The 19,679-nt window shown below is 68.6% G+C and overlaps 3 protein-coding genes across 4 annotated transcripts in view; 2 read left to right on the top strand and 1 right to left on the bottom strand.

The window, feature by feature from the left end:
* S100A10 (S100 calcium binding protein A10) overlaps positions 1-19,679 on the bottom strand; it is a 109,427-nt gene that overhangs the window by 43,257 nt on the left and 46,491 nt on the right. The window lies entirely within an intron of this gene.
* Positions 1,922-3,932, top strand: LOC311163832 (lens fiber membrane intrinsic protein-like; the record flags this gene model as incomplete). The annotated part of the gene is made up of 4 exons (XM_084222960.1): positions 1,922-2,087; positions 2,284-2,370; positions 3,209-3,343; positions 3,865-3,932. The coding sequence occupies 4 exons, from the start codon at positions 1,922-1,924 to the stop codon at positions 3,930-3,932; spliced, it is 456 nt and encodes a 151-aa protein (XP_084079086.1).
* Positions 5,235-18,482, top strand: NECTIN4 (nectin cell adhesion molecule 4; the record flags this gene model as incomplete). The annotated part of the gene is made up of 9 exons (XM_084223187.1): positions 5,235-5,301; positions 9,137-9,484; positions 10,683-10,973; positions 12,317-12,431; positions 14,281-14,444; positions 15,799-15,946; positions 16,748-16,826; positions 17,363-17,497; positions 18,216-18,482. The coding sequence occupies 9 exons, from the start codon at positions 5,235-5,237 to the stop codon at positions 18,480-18,482; spliced, it is 1,614 nt and encodes a 537-aa protein (XP_084079313.1).

Here is a 19,679-nt window from a genome sequence, read left to right as displayed (position 1 = left end):
ACCCCCGGGAACAGCCCCGGGAACAGCCCCGGCACCAACCCTGAGACCCCCGGGAACAGCCCCGGGACCCCACGGGAGCCCCCGGGACCCCCGGGAACAGCCCCGGGATCACCTTGGGACCCCCAAGAACACCCCTGGGACCCCCCCCCGGGAACACCCCCCGGGAACAGCCCCGGGACCCCCGGGAACAGCCCGGCATCAACCCTGAGACCCCCGGGACCCCTCCCGAGAGTCCTGCCCGGGACCCCCGCGACCCCCAGGGAACCCCCCCGGGACCATTCCCCGGAAACACATCGGGACCTCCCCGGGACCCCCCGGGAACACTCCGGGACCCCCTGGGACCCCCGAGAACACCCCTGGGACCCCCTCGGGAACAGCCCCGGGACCCCTCCCGAGAGTCCTGCCCGGGACCCCCGGGACTCCCCACGGGATCACCCCTGGGACCCCCGGGAACACCCCCGGGATCCCCGGGACCCCCGAGAACACCCCTGGGACCCCCCTGGGTCTCTCTGTGGGGTCTCTGTAGGATTTGGGGGTGCAGCCCCCTGAGGGTCGCCCCCTGTCGCCCCCCCCCAGGTGCCCCCTGCAGCCCCCCCTGCTCCGGGGCGCCCCCGCGCGGCGGCCGCGGCATCGTCACCGTTGTCACCGCCATTGTCACCGGGGCCCTCCTGCTGCCACCTGCCTGCGGGCACTGACACCTGTGTGTATCCCCATGTCGCCAATGTCCCTGACCGCAGTGTCCCCCCAGTGTCCCCAGCGTCCCAGACCCCGCTGTCCCCGTGTCCCCAATGTCCCCATGTTCCCAGTGTCCCCATCCCCCTGACCCCAATGTCTCTATGTCCCCTCTGTCCGCAATGTCCCATCCCCAGTGTCCCTGACCCCGCTGTCCCCAATGTCCCCAGCGTCCCTGTTCCGATGTCCCCGTGTCCCCATATCCCCAATGTCCCCTCTGTCCCCAATGTCCCCAGTGTCCCCTCTCCAGCCGGGCAGGGTCCCGAGCCCTTCCTGGGCTGGCCCTGCCCTCGGGGATGTCACCCGCTGTCCCCAAGGCGCTGGCAGGACCCGTCCGTGTCACCAGGGGTGCGTCCCCCGTCCGTGTCCCCCCCTCCCCCGCGGTGTCACCCGCCTGGGGACAGGCTCGTGCCACCTCAGCAGCCAGAGCCTTCCCCCATTGTGTCCCCAACAATGGCAGTGCCACGTGCCGGGGGCCCTGTCCCCTCCCGGGGGACAGCAGGACACGGGGACAGGCGGCCATGGGCCAGCGGCACCGCGGCTGCTGACGGCGGGTGAGTCCCCAGTGTCCCCAATGTCCCCAATGTCTGTCCCCAATGTCCCCACCCCTGCCTCCCCCCCTGCTGTCCCCTAGGGACGTCCCCCGTGTCCCCAGAGGCGCCACCCCCGTGTAGCCCCTTCCCCCAGGAATGTCCCCACGGGTGTCCCCATGTCCCCAGGGATGTCCCCACGGGTGTCCCCTGTGTCCCCATGAGATGAAATCCTGGGGACAGTCCCTGCCACTGTACCTACGCTGTCCCCGTGTCCCCCAGAGATGTCCCCACACTCTCCCCGCTGTCCCCATGCTGTCTCTGTGTCCCCACGCTGTCCTTATGTCCCTGCTGTTGTCCCCACACCTGTCCCTGTGTCCCTCAGAGACATCCCCACGCTGTCCCCACGCCTGTCCCCGTGTCCCCCAGAGATGTCCCCGCACCATCCCCACATTTTCTCCGTGTCCCCATGCCTGTCCCTGGGTCCCCACATTGTCCCTACTCTGTCCCCATGCTGTCCCCGTGTCCCCAGGCTGTCCCCAGGCTGTCCCTAGGCTGTCCCCAGGCTGTCCCCAGGCTGTCCCCGTGTCCCCAGGCTGTCCCCAGGCTGTCCCCACGCTGTCCCCAGCCGTCCCCAGCTGTCCCCGTGTCCCCGCAGGATGCCGCTGGGGGGGTCGCTGTGCGGTGCCAGTGGCCTGGCGCTGCTGGTGGCCGCCACCGCCACCCCGTTCTGGGCACAGCGGCGGGCACCGGGGGGCACGGCCAGCCTGGGGCTGTGGCACGGCTGCCTCGGGGGACAGTGCCACCCCCACGCCACCACCCCAGGTACGCCCGGGGGCGACAAGGGGGCGGGAACCGGGAGGATCCATCCCTGTCCCCAACGTCCCCACCCCTGGCGGTGTCCCCGATGTCCCCGGCGGTGTCACCCCAGAGCTGTCCCCCGCGGGTGTCCCCCGGAGATGGGAAGCGGGGGTGTCACCCGCGTGTCCCCGCGGTGTCCCCACGCCGTGTCCCCTCCCAGCGCTCCTGGAGGCCACCCGGGCGCTGCTGCTGCTCTCGGTTGTCGCCGCGGCCGCGGGGCTCGTCCTGGGGCTGCCCCTGGGGACCGGCGGGGCCCGGCGGGAGCGGGAGCGGGCGGCCGGGGCCACCCTGCTGCTGGCAGGTACGTGGGGACATCTGGGGACATCTGGGGACACGGGGGGACACGGGGGACACGGGGGTTGGGGACTGTCCCCAGGGCGGCAGCGCTGGGCTGGGCAGGGATTTGGGGACATCGGGGCTGTCCCCTGTCCCTGCTGGGAGTGTCACCCCTGCCCCGAGCTGTCCCCTGTCCGTGCTGGGAGTGTCACCCCTGCCCCGAGCTGTCCCCTGTCCGTGCTGGGAGTGTCACCCCTGCCCCGAGCTGTCCCCTGTCCCTGTAGGGTGGGAATTTGGGGATCATCAATGTCCCAAGCTGTCCCCTGTCCCTGCTCCACTGTCACTCCTGTCCTTGTCCCTGCTGTCCCCTGTCCCTGCTGTCTCCTGTCCCTGCTTTGCTGTCCCTGCCCCAAACTGTCCCCTGTCCCTGCTGTCCCCGTCCCTGCTCTATTGTCACTCCTGTCCCTGTCCCTGCTGTCCCCTGTCCCCTGTCCCTGCTGTCCCTGTCCCTGCTCTATTGTCACTCCTGTCCCTGTCCCTGCTGTCCCCTGTCCTCTGTCCCTGCCCCTGTCCCTGCTGTCCCTGTCCCTGCTCTATTCTCACTCCTGTCCCTGTCCCCTGTCCCCGCTGTCCCTGCTATCCCTGTCCCCTGTCCCTGTCCCCTGTCCCTGCTGTCCCCTGTCCCTGCTCTATTCTCACTCCTGTCCCTGTCCCCTGTCCCCGCTGTCCCCGCTGTCCCTGTCCCCTGTCCCCGCTCTATTGTCACTCCTGTCCCTGCTGTCCCCTGTCCCTGTCCCCCGTGTCCCCAGGGCTGCTGGCGCTGCTGGGGCTCGGGCTGGGCTCGGGGGGGGCCCTGGCCCTGCTGGGGCCCCCCCGCAGCTCCTGGAGCTTCTCCTGGTCCTTCATCCTGGCCTGGGTGGCGGCGGCGCTGCTGGGCTCGGCCGGTACCGGCACCGGAACCGGGAGCGGGAACCGGGAACGGGGGGGGGAAACCGGGACGGGAACAGAGAGGGGAACGGGGACGGGAAATGGGAATGGGGAGGGGGGGGCACCGGAACGGGGGGGAAAACGGGGAGTCACCGGAACAGGGATTTGGGGTGGGGGCAGGAACGGGAATGGGAACGGGGGGGGAGGCACCGGAACGGTGGGGGGGAAACGGGAACGGGGGTGAAACGGGAATAGGAGGGAACGGGATGGGGGTAACGGGGATTTGGGGGGTCACGGTAACGCGGGGAATTGGGGGGAGCACAGGAACGGGAGGGAAAACGGGGGGAGGGCAGCGGAACGGGGTGAGAAACGGGAACGGAGGAGGGAGGGGGGGTCACGGTAACGGGGGGGTCACGGGGGTCGGGGTGTCCATCCCTGCCCTGAGCTGTGTCCGGGCTCTGCAGGGGGTGGGATTTCGGATCCCCCCAATTTTTTTGGGGTTCCCTAATCCCCCTCTTTCCCTCCCCCCCACCCCCAGGGATTTTCCACATCTGCTCCGCTTCCAAGGACCCGTCCCCGGAGAGCTCCGAAGTTGGGGGATCCTGAGGGGTCCTGGAGGGGGCCCCGTCCTCCCCACCCTCAGTTTTGGGGTCCCCCGAGTGTGCTCAGCCGGGTCTGGCCTCTGCTGATCCTCCCCCCGTTCCCGTTCCCGGTTTTTCCCGAATTTCCCAATTTTTGCTGTGCCAATAAACGCCCCCCCCCTCCCTCCCCAGCTCCCGGTGGGTTTCCCTGGGGGAAATTCGGGGATCCCTAAAACTTTTGGGGGTGTCGGTGACGGCCCCCAGGTGTGGGAAGGAACTGGGATATACTGGGGTGGGGAATGGGAAGAGTTTGGGGGTTACTGGAAGCACTGGGAGGGGCGGGAATGGACTGGGGGGGGATATGGGGGGCACTGGGGGGCACTGGGAGGGAAATGGGGGTTACTGGGAACACTGGGAGATCCATGGTGGATTACTGGGAGCACTGGGGGTGCCATGGGTGGTCACTGGGAGGTCCGTGGAGGGCACTGGGAGGCCCATGGGGGGTTACTGGGAGCACTGGGACGTCCATGGGTGGTTACTGGGAGCACTGGGAGGCCCATGGGGGGGTTACTGGGAGCACTGGGAGGCCCATGGGTGGTTACTGGGAGGCCCATGGGGGGTTACTGGGAGCACTGGGAAGTCCATGGGGGGGTTACTGGGAGCACTGGGAGGTCCATGGGGGGGTTACTGGGAGCACTGGGAGGTCCATGGGGGGCACTGGGAGGTCCGTGGAGGGCACTGGGGGCACTGGGAGGTCCACGGAGGGCACTGGGGGCACTGGGAGGTCCACGGAGGGCACTGGGGGCACTGGGAGCACTGGGAGCGCTCCCGGCCGCCGCCGCTCCCCGCGCCGGGTGTGGCCCCACCGCTCCCCCCGCGGCCATCGCCGCTTTAAGGCCGCGCCCTCGGCCCCGCCCCCGGCCGGACCTGCCGGACCGGTCCGCCCCGCCCGGCCCCGCCCCCTGCCCCGCCCCGCCAGGCCCCGCCCTCCCCGGCCCCGCCCCGCCCCGCCCCTGCCCCGGTGCCGTCCCGCAGCCGAGCAGCACCGGCCCCTCCGCCGCCACCGGCCCGGCTCGGCCCGATCGGCCCCGGTCCCGCCCGGTCCCGGCCAGGCTCAGCCCGGAGCCCCTCGGTGCTTCCCGGTGGCTCCCGGTGGTTCCCGGTCCCGCCCGGTCCCGCACGGAGGGAGCCGCCGAGGCTGTGCCCGGCCGTCCCGGGGCTGTCCCGGGGCTGTCCCGGGCTGTCCCGGCGGTGCCGGTGGGTCCCGTTCCGGCCCGGATGGTGCTGCCCGGGGCCCGAGCCGCGCCGTGAGCCCGGAGCGCTCCGCATGGAGCCCCGCGGGATGCGGCCCGGGGCGCCCGTGCTCCTGCTCGGCTTCCTGCTCGCCGTGACCGGTAAGGGGCACGGGACAGCGGCACCGGGATGGGGACCGGGAACGGCACCGGGAACGGCACCGGGAACGGCACCGGCTGTCCCGGCTGCGGGGCGGGCCGGGGGCGGGAGCGGCTCCCACGGTTCTCCCCGACCGGCGCCGCGGCTCGGGGGTACCGGGGCCAGCCCGGAGCTCCCGGGGGCACCGGCAGCTCCCGGAGAGGCCGAACCGGGACCGGGGGAGGGCAGCGGCTGCCCCGCAGCGGGGAGGGGGCGAAACCGGGACGGCGGGGGGAGCGGCGGGGGCGCGCGCAGGTGTGCGCGCACACGCGTGTGCAGGTGCGTGTGTGTACGTGGGAGCGCTCGCGTGTGCACCTGCGGCCCCGCGTGTCCGTCTGTCCGTGCGCGTGTCCGTGCGCGTGTCCGTGCGTCCCGTGCGCGTGCCCGCGGGGGTCGGAGATTGGGGGGGGGGGGGACGATGGGGGCAGCGCCGCGGGCGCTTCACACGCGTGTGCGCGCACACCTGCGCGCGTGCCCGTGGGTGCGCACCTGCGCCTCTGCGTGGGCTCCGCTCCCCCCTCAGGGCACGCGGGGGGCGCGGACCCGTTTGGGGACAGCCGGGGTGGGAGTGGGGGGGACAAACCGTGGGAACGGCGACACCGGGATGTCCCGGGGGGGGTCCCCGGCTCTGCCCCGCCCCACCCTCCCCCGCCGTGCCTCAGTTTCCCCTCGGGACCCGTGGGAATCGGCTGGGGACCACCGGGAGGTGCTGATCCCCCCCTCCCCCACGCGAGACCCGCACCCCACGGCGGGTGGGGGGGGGGCTCGGGGGGTCCCCGCGCCCTCCCTGGAGCCCTGCGGGGGCGTGGGGCGCACACGCGTGTGCAAGGGGTTCCCACGCGCGTGCGAGCGCTTTTTTGGGATTGGGGGGGGTCCCCTCCACGCGTGTGTCCCCCCCCCCGGGGTGAGGGGACAGGGCGCGTCCCCGTGGGAAAAAACCGCCCCGAGCGGCTCCCCCCCCCCCCCCACGCGGGGCTCTGCCCCCACGGGGACCCCCGTGGGAGTTTGGGGTGACCCCCCCCACCCTGCCCCCGCCCCCGGGACCCCCCGGTCTCCGCTGCCGGGGCTGTTTTGGCCCCCCCCGCCCCCCCCGCGCGGCCGGGGCGTGGGGGCCGCGGGGCCGGTTCAGCCGGTTCCCCGCGCCGGTTCCCACGCGCTCGGGCCCCGCTGGGTGGGGACGCCCCGAGGGGGGAACCTCCCCACGGAACCCCAGAACCGCCCCTCGGCCGCCGCGACCCCCGCGGGACCCCTCCGGAGCCCTCCCGGGACCCCCCCCCAATCCGGGGCTTCCCGTTCGCTCTGCGGGCGCGGCGGCTCTCGGGGAAACTGAGGCACGTGGGGGCGGCGCGGGGAGGCTGAGGGGTAATTAATGAAAGGGTTAATGAGTCGGGGGGTCCTCGGGGGGGTTGGGGTGGTGGGGGGCATTTTGGGGAGCCCCCGGGGGGCTCGGCGGGGGCGGCAGCGCGGGATCCGTCCCGGCCGGTTGGGCTGGACGGGCCGGCCCGGCCGCTTCTGGCGGCGGCGGCGAGGCGGGACACGCCCCCAAAGCTGCGGGACACGCCCCCGGACACGCCCCCTCCCAAAAATGCGCCCCCAAAAATGCAGCTCGACCCCCACCCCGAGCAGCCCCCCCAGATCCCGCACCCCAAACTCGAACCCAAAGGCGCCTAATGAGCCCCAAATCTGCACCTCCAAACCTGCACCCCAAATCCGCACCCCAAATCCCGCACCCCAAATCTGCGCCCCAAATCTGCCCCCTAAATCCCGCACCCCAAATCCCGCACCCCAAATCTGCACCCCAAATCTGCACCCCAAATCTGCACCCCAAATCCTGCACCCCAAATCCCGCACCCCAAATCTGCCTCTCCAAACCTGCACCCCAAATCCCGCACCCCAAAGCTGCACCCCAAATGCGGCACCCCAAATCCGGCACCCAAAATCTGCATCTCCAAATCCCGCACCCCAAATCCCGCACCCCAAACCTGCACCTCCAAATCTGCACCCCAAATCTGCCCCCCACATTCTGCCCCTCACATCCCGCACCCCAAATCTGCACCCCAAATTCTCAACCCCAAACCTGCCCTCAAAAACCTCAGCCAGTCCCCAAAACTGCACCCCAGATCCTGCACCTCAAATCTGCACCCCAGATCGCAGCCGACCCCCCAACCTGAACCCCAAATCCTGCAGGTGTGCCCAGGTGTGCCCAATCCCTGTTCAGGTGTGCCCAGGTGTACCAGACCCTTGTGCAGGTGTGCCCAGATGTGCCCAGGTGTGCCCAGGTGTGCCCTGAGAGCCCTGTGCAGGTGTGCCCAGATGTGTGTGTGTGTGCCCAGGTGTGCCCAATCCCTGTTCAGGTGGGCTCAGGTGTGCCCAGGTGTGCCCAATCCCTGTGCAGGTGTGCCCAGGTGTGCCCAGGTGTGCCCTGAGCCCTGTGCAGGTGTGCCCAGGTGTGCCCTGAGCCCTGTGCAGGTGTGCCCAGGTGTGTGTGAGTGTGCCCAGATGTGTGTGTGTGTGTGCCCAGGTGTGCTCTCACACACCTGGGATCACACCTGGTGCCCACAGGTGGTGGCACAGGGGACACATGGCCGTCCCCCAGCCCCTTGCACACCTGGGATCACACCTGCTGCCACACCTGGTGTCACAGGTGTCCCGCTCAGGTGTCCCTCAGGTGTTCCAGGTGTCCCAGATAGGTGTCACACACAGGTGTCCCTCAGGTGTCACGGGTGCCCCCCAGGTGTCACAGGTGTCCCCTTTTGTCCCACAGGCGGTGGCTGCGTGGAGTTGCCTGTATCCACACACAGGTGTCACACGCAGGTGCCCCAGGTGGTGTCCCCCAGGTGGTGTCCCCCAGGTGGTGTCCCCCAGGTGGTGTCCCCCAGGTGTCACAGGTGTTCCAGGTGTCCCCCAGGTGTCCCCCCCTGTGTCCCACTCAGGTGTCACACAGGTGTCACACACAGGTGTCCCAGGTGGTGTCCCCCAGGTGTCACAGGTGTCCCAGATGGTGTCTCCCAAGTGTCCCACTCAGGTGTCCCACTCAGGTGTCCCACTCAGGTGTCCTCCAGGTGTCCCAGGTGGTGTCCCCCAGGTGCCACAGGTGTCGTCCAGGTGTCCCACACAGGTGACAGGTGTCCCTTTCTCAGGCAGCAGCCGCGTGGAGGTGCCTGTACCCACACAGGTGTCCCCCTTGTGTCCCACTCAGGTGTCCCTCAGGTGCCACAGGTGTCCCCCAGGTGTCACAGGTGTCACACAGGTGTCCCCCAGGTGCCACAGGTGTCCCTTTTGCAGGTGGTGGCCGCGTGGAGGTGCCTGTACACACACAGGTGTCCCTCAGGTGTCCCCCAGGTGTCACACACAGGTGCCACAGGTGTCCCCCAGGTGACAGGTGTCCCTTTCGCAGGCGGCGGCCGCGTGGAGGTGCCTGTACCCACACAGGTGTCCCCCTTGTGTCCCACTCAGGTGTCCCTCAGGTGCCACAGGTGTCCCCCAGGTGTCACACACAGGTGACAGGTGTCCCTTTTGCAGGCGGCGGCCGCGTGGAGGTGCCTGTACTCACACACAGGTGTCCCTCAGGTGTCCCCCAGGTGTTCCAGGTGTCCCCCAGGTGTCACACACAGGTGCCACAGGTGTCCCTCAGGTGTCACAGGTGTGCCACAGGTGTCCCCCAGGTGTCACACACAGGTGACAGGTGTCCCTTTCGCAGGCGGCGGCCACGTGGAGGTGCCTGTACCCACACACAGGTGTCCCAGGTGGTGTCCCCCAGGTGTCCCCCAGGTGACAGGTGTCCCTTTCGCCCCGCAGGCGGCGGCCGCGTGGAGGTGCCGCGCAGCGTGACGGCGGTGCTGGGGCAGGACGTGGTGCTGCCGTGCCGGTACCGGGCGCAGGAGCAGGAGCAGGTGGTGCAGGTGACGTGGCTGAAGCGCGGCCCGGGCGCGGCGCCCGCCGAGGTGGCGGTGCTGAACCCGCAGCACGGCGAGCACGTGCAGGAGCCCTTCGCGGGCCGCGTGCTCCGCCACGGCCACGGCGACCTGGGCGACGGCGCCATCGTCCTGCGCAACGCCGTGCAGGGCGACGAGGGCGACTACGAGTGCCACCTGATCACCTTCCCCATGGGCAGCTTCGAGGGGCGCCTCACGCTGCGGGTGCTGGGTGAGCGGGGGGACAGGGGGGACACGGGGGACATGGGGGTGTGGGGGGCAGAGGGGACACGGGGACACGGGGGGGACAGGGGGGACATGGGGGTGTGGGGGGGACAGGGGACATGGGGGTATGGGGAGCACAGGGGGCATGGGGGGCACAGGGGGCATGGGGGACATGGGGGTGTGGGGGGCATAGGGGACATGGGGGGGACAGGGGGACATGGGGGTGTGGGGGGGACAGGGGACACGGGGACACGGGGGGGACAAGGGGACATGGGGGTGTGGGAGACATGGAGGACACAGGGGACATGGGGGTATGGGGGGCATGGGGGACATGGGGGGTGTGGGGGACATGGGGGACATGGGGGTACGGGGGGGCATGGGGGACATGGGGGATGGGGAGGGGTATGGGGACATGGGGGTATGGGGGGCACAGGGGGCATGGGAGACAGGGGACATGTGGGACAGGGATAGGGGGCACAGAGGGCATGGGGGGTGTGGGGACATGGGGGACATGGGGGTATGGGGGGGTATGGGGACATGGGGGACGTGTGGGGCACGGGGGACATGGAGGGTATGGGGGACACAGGGGGTATGAGGGACATGGGGGACACAGGGGGTATGGGGGCACAGGGGACATGGGAGACATGCGGGGCACAGGGGACATGGGGACACAGGGGGCATGGGGGGTATGGGGGGCACAGGGGACATGGGGGACATGCGGGGCACAAGGGATATGGAGGGTATGGGGGACATGGGGGACACAGGGGGTATGGGGGGCACAGGGGACATGGGGGACATGGAGATATGTGGGACACAGGGGACATGGGGGGGTATGGGTGGCACAGGGGACATGGGGGGTGTAGGGGACATAGGGGACATGTGGGGCACAGGGGACATGGGGGACAGGGGGCATGTGGGACAGGGATGGGGGGCACAGGGAACATGGGACACATGGGACATGCGGGGGATATGGGGGGCACAGGGGACATGGGGGACATGGGATAGGGGACATGGGGCACATGGGACATGCGGGACGTGGCGGTGTGGGAGACACAGGGGACATGGGGCACGTGGAGAGTAGAGGGGACACCACGGGCATGGGCGATTTGGGGACTCTGGGCACACAACGGGCACGCCGGTGCCACGTGGACACCCCCCGCTCCACCACCACCACCACCGACGTCCCCACCTGTCCCCCCCGGCAGTGCCGCCGCTGCCCATCCTGAACCCGGGCCCGCCGCTGGAGGAGGGCCAGGGCCGCACGCTGGCGGCGTCGTGCACGGCCGAGGGCAGCCCGGTGCCCTCGGTGCGCTGGGAGACCGAGGTGCGCGGCACCAACGCCACGCGGCGCTCGGCCCACGCGCGCTCCGCCTCCGTCACCAGCGAGTTCTTCCTGGTGCCCGGGCGCAGCATGAACGGCAAGAGCCTCACCTGCGTGGTGGAGCACCCCGGGCTGCGCCACGAGAAGAGGATCACGCACCTGCTCAGCGTCGCCTGTGCGGGCAGGGAGGGGACGGGGGGTGGGGGGGGTATTGGGGGTGGGGGGGGTGTGGGGGGCATGGAGGGTGTTGGGGACATTGGGGGTGTGGGGGGCATGGAGGGTGTTGGGGACATTGGGGGTGATGGGAGCATGGGGGACATGGAGGGTGTTGGGGACATTGGGGGCATGGAGGGTGTTGGGGACATTGGGGGCATGGAGGGTGTTGGGGACATTGGGGTAACAGGGGGTGTGGGGGACATTGAGGGTGATGGGGGTGTGGGGGATATTGGGGGTATTGGGGACATGGGGGTTGTGGGGGGGCATGGGGGACATGGAGGGTGTTGGGGACATTGGGGGCATGGAGGGTGTTGGGGACATTGGGGTAACAGGGGGTGTGGGGGACATTGAGGGTGATGGGGGTGTGGGGGATATTGGGGGTATTGGGGACATGGGGGTTGTGGGGGGGCATGGGGGACATGGAGGGTGTTGGGGACATTGGGGGCATGGAGGGTGTTGGGGACATTGGGGGTGATTGGGGGTGATGGGGGCATGGAGGGTGTTGGGGACATTGGGGGTAACAGGGGGCATGGGGGACATAGAGGATGTTGGGGACATTGGGGGTGTTGGGGACATTGGGGGACATGGAGGGTGTTGAGGACATTGGGGGTGATGAGGGGTGTGGGGGACATGGAGGGTGGTGGGGACATTGGGGGACATGGAGGGTGTTGGGGACATTGGGGGTGACGGGGGCATGGGAGGCATGGAGGGTGTTGGGGACATTGGGGGTGTGGGGGACGTTGGGGGACATGGAGGGTGTTGGGGACATGGGGAGTGTGGAGAGCATTGGGGACATGGTGTTGGGGACATGGGCGGTGATGGGGGACATGGGGGACATGGAGGGTGTTGGGGACATGGGGCTTGACAGGGGACATGGAGAGTGTAGGGGACATGGGGTGTAATGGGCATTGGGGACATGGAGGGTCTTGGGGACAGGGGCAGCACTGGGGACATGGGGACATGGAGGGTCTTGGGGACACGATGAGCACTGGGGACATGGAGAGCCTTGAGGGACACGGAGGCATTGGGGATATTGAGAGGTGTGGAGGACACTGGGGACACGGAGGGCGTTGGGGACATCCTGGGCACAGGGGACATAGAGGGTGTTGGGGACATGGGGGACACAGGTGGTGTTGGGAGCGTGGGGACACAGGTGACACTGGGGGGTGCTGGCACAGAGGACCTTGGGGACACGGAGGGTGGGACACTGGGCATGAGGAGGATGAGGGACACGGGGGGACACTGTGGCCGTGGGGGGCACAGCGGGACCTTGTCCCCTGACTGTCCCCTCGGTGTCCCCAGACCTGTCGGACGCCTCGGTGCTGGGCCACACGGCCGAGTGGCAGGAGGGGATGGAGGGGGCGGCGCTGACCTGCCTGGGGGACGGCAACCCCCCCCCGACCTACAACTGGACACGGTGAGGCCACTGTCACCCCCTGTCACCCCCTGTCACCCCCGTCACCTCCCCACGGGCCCCTGCCCTGGATCCCCTCGCTTGTGTCCCCCCATTTCCCCAGAGCATGGCTGTGTCCCCAACACGGTCTTGAGCATATTCGTGTCCCTGTGGTGTCCCTGTGGTGTCCCCTGCCCCAGCTCTGTCCCCACTGTGTCCCCCTGACTGTGTCCCTGTCCCATGGCCCTGCTATGTCCCCACTGTCTGTGCTGGTGTCCCCCCTGTCCCTTCCATGTCCCCCTGTCCCTTCCATGTCCCCCCTGTCCCTGCCGTGTCCCCCTGTCCCTGCCACATCCTCCTGTCCCAGCCATGTCCCCCTGTCCCTGCCGTGTCCCCCTGTCCCTGCCGTGTCCCCCTGTCCCTGCCACATCCCCCTGTCCCTGCCGTGTCCCCCTGTCCCTGCCACATCCCCCTGTCCCTGCCGTGTCCCCCTGTCCCTAACCCATCCCCCTGTCCCTGCTGTGTCCCCCTGTCCCTAACCCATCCCCCTGTCCCTGCCGTGTCCCCCTGTCCCTAACCCATCCCCCTGTCCCTGCTGTGTCCTCCTGTCCCTATCTCATCCCCCTGTCCCTGCCGTGTCCCTCTGTCCCAGCCACGTCCCCCTGTCCCTGCCATGTCCCCCTGTCCGTGCCACGTCCTCCTGTCCCTGCCGTGTCCCCCTGTCCCTGCCACGTCCCCCTGTCCCTGCCACGTCCTCCTGTCCCTGCCGTGTCCCCCTGTCACTGCCGTGTCCCCCCTGTCCGTGCCACATCCCCCTGTCCCTGCCGTGTCCCCCTGTCACTGCCGTGTCCCCCCTGTCCGTGCCACATCCCCCTGTCCCAGCCATGTCCCCCCTGTCCCTGCCGTGTCCCCCCTGTCCGTGCCACATCCCCCTGTCCCAGCCATGTCCCCCCTGTCCCTGCCATGTCCCCCCTGTCCCTGCCATGTCCCCCTGTCCCAGCCATGTCCCCCTGTCCCTGCCGTGTCCCCCTGTCCGTGCCACACCTCCCCTCCCCCAGTCGCTGCCCCGCCCGGGCCGTGCCGGTGCCGGTGCCGCCGTGGCTGGGCCCGGCAGTGCCGCGTGCCCGGGCAGGCCCCGCGGGGCCCGGCTGGGCGGCGCCCGTGGGAACCGGCACCGCCGGCTTTGATGGCACCGCCGCCACCGCCACCGCCCGGGCAGGACAGGACGGGGGGTGGCACCGGGGCTGGCACCGGGGGTTGTCACCGGGGGGGGTGGCACCGGGGGGTGTCATCAGGAGCTGTCACCGGGGGGTATCATCGGGGGTGTCACTGGGGGTGTCACCGGGGTCTGAAACTGGGAGCTGTCACCGGGGTTGACACCGGGGGCTGTCACCAGAGCTGACACCAGGTGCTGACACCAGGCCGGTCACCAAGGGTTGTTACTGGGAGCTGTCACTGGGGCTGACACTGGGGCTGTCACCGGGGCTGTCACCAGTGTTGTCACCAGGGCTGACACTGGGAGCTGTCACCAGGGCTGTCCCCGGGGCTAACACCGGGGCTGTCACTGGGGCCTGACACCGGGGCTGACACTGGGGACTGTCGCTGGGGATTGTCACCGGGATTGTCCCCGGGGCTGTCCCCAGGGCTGTCCCCGGGGCTGTCCCCAGGGCTGTCCCCGTGGCTGTCACCAGGGCTGTCCCCGGGGCTGTCACCAGGGCTGTCCCCGGGGCTGACACTGGGAGCTGTCACCAGGGCTGTCACCAGGGCTGTCCCCGGGGCTGTCACCAGGGCTGTCCCCGGGGCTGTCACCAGGGCTGTCCCTGGGGCTGTCACCAGGGCTGTCCCCGGGGCTGACACTGGGCTGTCCCCGCAGGGTGGACGCGCCGCTGCCCGCGGGTGTCAGGGTCAAGGGGGACACGCTGCTGTTCCAGCGGCCGCTGGCCGTGGCCGACGCCGGCGACTACGTGTGCCGAGTGTCCAACCGGGTGGCCGCCAAGGAGGCCCGGGCCAACGTCAGCATCCGGGGACGCGCCACAGGTGGGGACAGGCGGCGGGGACACAACGAGGGGGGCGCTGGCAGAAGGGAGAGGGTGGGTGAGGGGAGGGCTGGGCTCGGTTTCTGCATCTGTCTGTGTGTCCGTCTGTCTATCTGACCATCCATCCACCCATCCATCATCCATCCATCCATCATCCATCCTTCCATCCATTCATTCATCATCCATCCATCCATCCATCCCTCCATCCATCCATCCCTCCATCCATCCATCCATCCATCCATCCATCCATCCATCCATCCATCCATCCATCATCCATCCTTCCATCCATTCATTCATCATCCATCCATCCATCCATCCATCCATCCATCCATCCATCCATCCATCCATCCATCCATCCCTCTGTCCACCCACCCATCTGTCCATTCATCCACTTGTCCACCCGTCCATCTGTCCATCCATCCATCCATTCACTCACTCACTCATCCCCCCACCCATCTGTCCGTCCACACGTCCATTCATCCGTCTGTCCCTCCCATCCTGTGCCCGTCCCACCGAGGTCCGTCCCCCTTCCACGCCCGTCCACTCATCGTGTACTCATCCAGCCGGGCTTTACTCACTGCCTGCTCATCCGCCCTTCTGTCCGCTTATCCGTCCTTCTGTCCACTCATCCGCCCTTTTGTCCACTCATCCACCCTTCCGTCCGCTCATCCATCCTTCTGTCCACTCCTCCATCCTTCTGTCCGCTCCTCCACCCTTCTGTCCACTCATCTGTCCTTCTGTCCACTCCTCCGTCCTTCCGTCCACTCATCCGCCCTTCTGTCCCCTCACCCATCTGGGTGATGCCTCCTGATTCCTGCTCACGCATCCATCTATCCATCCGTCCATCCGTCCATCCGTCCATCCCTCTGTCCGTCCCTCTCTCCGTCCCTCTGACACCTCTCACTGTCCATCCCCATGCACTGGTCACCCACCACTCACTGTCCCACACCTCCTTTTGGGGTGTCCCCTGACACCTTTGGGGTGTCCCCCCTTTTTGGGGTGCCCCTGACCCCCATGGGGTGTCCCCCCGTTTCGGGGTGCCCCCTGACCCCCGTGGGGTGTCCCCTGGTTTGGGGTGTCCCCTGACCCCCTGGGGTGTCCCCTGGTTCGGGGTGTCCCCCGTGGGGTGTCCCCCCGTTTCGGGGTGCCCCCTGACCCCGTGGGGTGTCCCCCTGGTTCGGGGTGTCCCCCGTGGAGTGTCCCCCTGGTTCGGGGTGTCCCCCGTGGGGTGTCCCCCCGTTTCGGGGTGCCCCCTGACCCCGTGGGGTGTCCCCCCTGGTTTGGGGTGCCCCCTGACCCCTGTGGGGTGTCCCCCCCGTTTCGGGGTGCCCTCTGACCCCGTGGGGTGCCCCCAGAGGACACGGTGCGCCGCGTGGACCTGGTGTCGGCCTCGGTGGTGGTGGTCGGGGTCATCGCCGCCGTCCTGCTCTGCGTCCTCGTCATCGTCGTGGTGGTCATGACCCTGTACCACAAACGCAAGACACAGCGCATCTCCGAGAAGTAGTAAGGGAGGGGACACGGGGACACGGGGGGACACGGGGACATGGAGGGACATGGGGACATGAGGGGACATTGGGGGGCACAGGTACATGGAGAGACATGGGGACACAGGGACACGGGGGGACACAGGGGGACACAGGTACATGGAGGGACTTGGAGACATGGGGACATGAGGGACATGGGACACAGGGGACATGGATGGAGATGGGGACATGAGGGACATGGGACACAGGGGACATGGATGGACATAGGGGACATTGGGGACATGGAGGCACATGGGGACATAGGGGACATGGATGGACATAGGGGACATTGGGGGACATGGGGACACAGGGGACATGGATGGACATTGGGGGACATGGAGGGACGTGGGGACACGGGGGACATGGGGACACAGGGACACGGGGACACAGAGACATGAGGGGACATTGGGAGGCACAGGTACATGGAGAGACATAGGGACACAGGGGACATGGAAGGACACAGAGGGACACAGCAGGACGTGTGGGGACACGGGGGGACACAGAGGGACAAGGGAGGACACAGGGGACAGGGATGGCACAGGGGATGCGGGACATGGGCACAGCCATGAGGGGATGTGTGGGGACACGGGGGGACACAGCAGGACGTGTGGGGACACGGGGGGACACAATGACACAGCAGGACGTGTGGGGACACGGGGGGGGACACAGAGGGACACAGCAGGACGTGTGGGGACACGGGGGGACACAGAGGGACACAGAGGACGTGAGGGGACACGGGTGGTGACACGGGGCCGGCGCTGAGTGTCCCCCGTGTCCCCAGCGAGGAGGAGCTGACGCTGACCCGGGAAAATTCCATCCGGAGGCTCCACTCGAGCCACAGCAGCGACCCCCGGGCACAGGTGGGGACACGGAAATGGGGGGGCCAGGGTGGGGGTTTGGGGGGCTCGGGGTGGGGGGGGCAGGGCCTTGGGGTGCCCAAGGAAGGGGGGGTTGGGTTGGTGTCCATGGGGTGACCGTGGAATGTCCATGGGGTCAAACTATGGGGTGTCTGTGGGGTGTCCCTGGGGTGTCCCTGGAATCAAACTGGGGGGTGACCATGGGTGTCCGTGGGGTGTCCAGGGGTGTCCAGGGGTGTCCGTGGGGTGTCCCTGGGTGTCCGTGGGTGTCCAGGGGTGTCCGTGGGTGTCCCCGGGTGTCTGTGGGTGTCCGTGGGTGTCCCTGGGTGTCCATCGTTGTCCGTGGGTGTCCGTGGGTGTCCTTGGGGTGTCCCTGGGTGTCCCTGGGTGTCCCTGGGTGTCCGTGGGTGTCCTTGGTGTGTCCGTGGGTGTCCGTGGGTGTCCCTGGGTGTCCGTGGGTGTCCTTGGGGTGTCCGTGGGTGTCCCTGGGTGTCCGTGGGTGTCCCTGGGTGTCCTGGGCGCTGACCAGCCTGTCCCAGCTGGAGGAGACGCTGCAGCTGCGGACGGAGAGTCGCCAGGGCAGCCTGCGTGGGGACAGCCTGCGTGGGGACAGCCTGCGTGGGGACAGCCTGCGTGGGGACAGCCTGCGTGGCACCAGCATCTGCTCTGCCATGGTGAGACACGGGGGACACCGGGGGACACCGGGGGACAGGGGGGCACTGTGTTCCTGGCGGTGTCCCTGTCCACAGTGACGCTCCTGTCACCAGTGGCACCCATGTCCCCCGCAGTGATGTCCATGTCCCCATGGTGCCCATGTCCCCATTGGTGTCCCTGTCCTTGCCCTTGTCCTGATCGTGTCCCCGTGGTGGCCATGTCCCCACTGGTCCCGGTGTCCCCATGGTGTCCATGTCACTGGTGGCACCCATGTCCCCAGCAGTGCCTGTGTCCCCATTGGTCCCTGTGTCCCCATCAATGTCATGTCCCCACGGTGCCCATGTCCCCACGGTGCCCATGTCCCCATGGTGCCCATGTCCCCATTGGTGCCCATGTCCCCATCAATGCCATGTCCCCACGGTGCCCATGTCCCCATTGGTGCCCCTGTCCCCACAGTGCCTATGTCCCCACTGGTCCCCATATCCCCACTGGTCCCCATGTCCCCATTGGTGCCCATGTCCCCATCAATGCCATGTCCCCACTGGTCCCCATGTCCCCACGGTCCCCATGTCCCCATTGGTCCCCATATCCCCACTGGTCCCCATGTCCCCACGGTCCCCATGTCCCCACGGTGCCCATATCCCCACGGTGCCCCTGTCCCCACGGTGCCCATGTCCCCACAATCCCCGCCCCTCGCCCCGTGGCACCCCTGACGTGTCCCCTGTCCCCTGTCCCCAGAGCGAGGAGCCCGAGGGCCGCAGTTACTCCACGCTCTCCACGGTGCGGGAGATCGAGACGCAGACCGACGTCCCCGTTGTCCCCGCTGTCCCCGCGGTGCCACCGCCGCCCGGCGGGAAGGAGCCCAAGGAGGAGGAGGAGGAGGGGGGCGGCGGGGGGGACCCCATCAAGGCGGCCATGACGCACTTTGTGCAGGAGAACGGGATGCTGCAGGCCAAGCCCAGCTCCAACGGCATCTACATCAACGGCCGCGGCCACCTGGTGTGAGCCAGGCCCCGGGGGGACACCTGGGGACACCTGGGGACACCTGGGGACAGCCGGACACCCCCCACGCCCGCCTGGCTCTGTCCTCGCCGCTCCGGTCCCCAGGTGTCACCTCCCTGCTGGTGTGGGGCTGGGGACAAGGACAGAGCCCCAGGACTGTGTCACCTCCCTGCTGGTGTGGGGCTGGGGACAAGGACAGAGCCCCAGGACTGTGTCACCTCCCTGCTGGTGTGGGGCTGGGGACAAGGACAGAGCCCCAGGACTGGCTGCGGTCACCGGGTGTCACCTCCCTGCTGGTGTGGGGTCAAGCAAAGACTCTGGTCCCCAAGTGTCACCTCCCTGCTGGCACATGGAGTTGGGGACACCACCAAGCCCCAGGACATTCTTCAGTCCCCAAGTGTCGCCTTGCTGCTGGCACAGGCTTGGGGACACTGCCGAGCTCGAGGACATTCTCCAGTCCCCAAGTGCCACCTCCCTGCTTCAGAGATGGACTCTGGTCCCCAAGTGCCACCTCCCTGCCATCACAGGCTTGGGGACGAGCCCCAGGACAAGCTCCTGTCCCCAGGTGTCCCCTCCCTGCTGGTGTGGGCTCAAGGATGGACTCCGGTCCCCAAGCGCCACCTCCCTGCTGTCACAGCCTTGGGGACACCACCAAGCCCCAGGACAAGCTGCTGTCCCCAGGTGCCACCAAACCAGGGGCTGGGGACACTCACGGTGACACCGGGGACCCCCCAGGACTCCCCAAACTGCCCAGGACCGAGCGGGGCAGGAGCCCCTGTGTCCCCCCAAACCCCCCCGGGCTGGGTGGCACTGGGGACAGCCATGTCCCCTCCCCCGGGCCGGGTGGCACTAGGGACAGCCGTGTCCTTTTCCCCCGGTGGCGCTGAGGACAGCCGTGTCCCTTTCCCCCGGGCTGTGGTGGCACTGGGGACAGCCGTGTCCCCTCCCCCGGGCTGTGGTGGCACTGGGGACAGCCGTGTCCCCTCCCCCCCGGGCTGGGGGAGGGGCTGTACAGCCGTGTATAGACCCTGTAAATAAAGGACCCGCGGGACTGGGCCCGAGTGTGACACCTTGGGGACACTGGGGGACACTGGGGGACACCGAGACACGTGGGTGACATGGGTAATGTTGGTGACACGGGGGTGACACGGGGGTGAGACAGGTGGCACTCAGGTGACACTGAGACGTGCAGGTGACATG

This window comes from Fringilla coelebs (assembly GCF_963513975.1).
Source record: "Fringilla coelebs genome assembly, chromosome: 29".
Lineage (NCBI taxonomy): Eukaryota > Metazoa > Chordata > Aves > Passeriformes > Fringillidae > Fringilla > Fringilla coelebs.
Note: the sequence above shows the minus strand (reverse complement) of the source record. Positions and strands in the feature narration are given on the sequence as shown.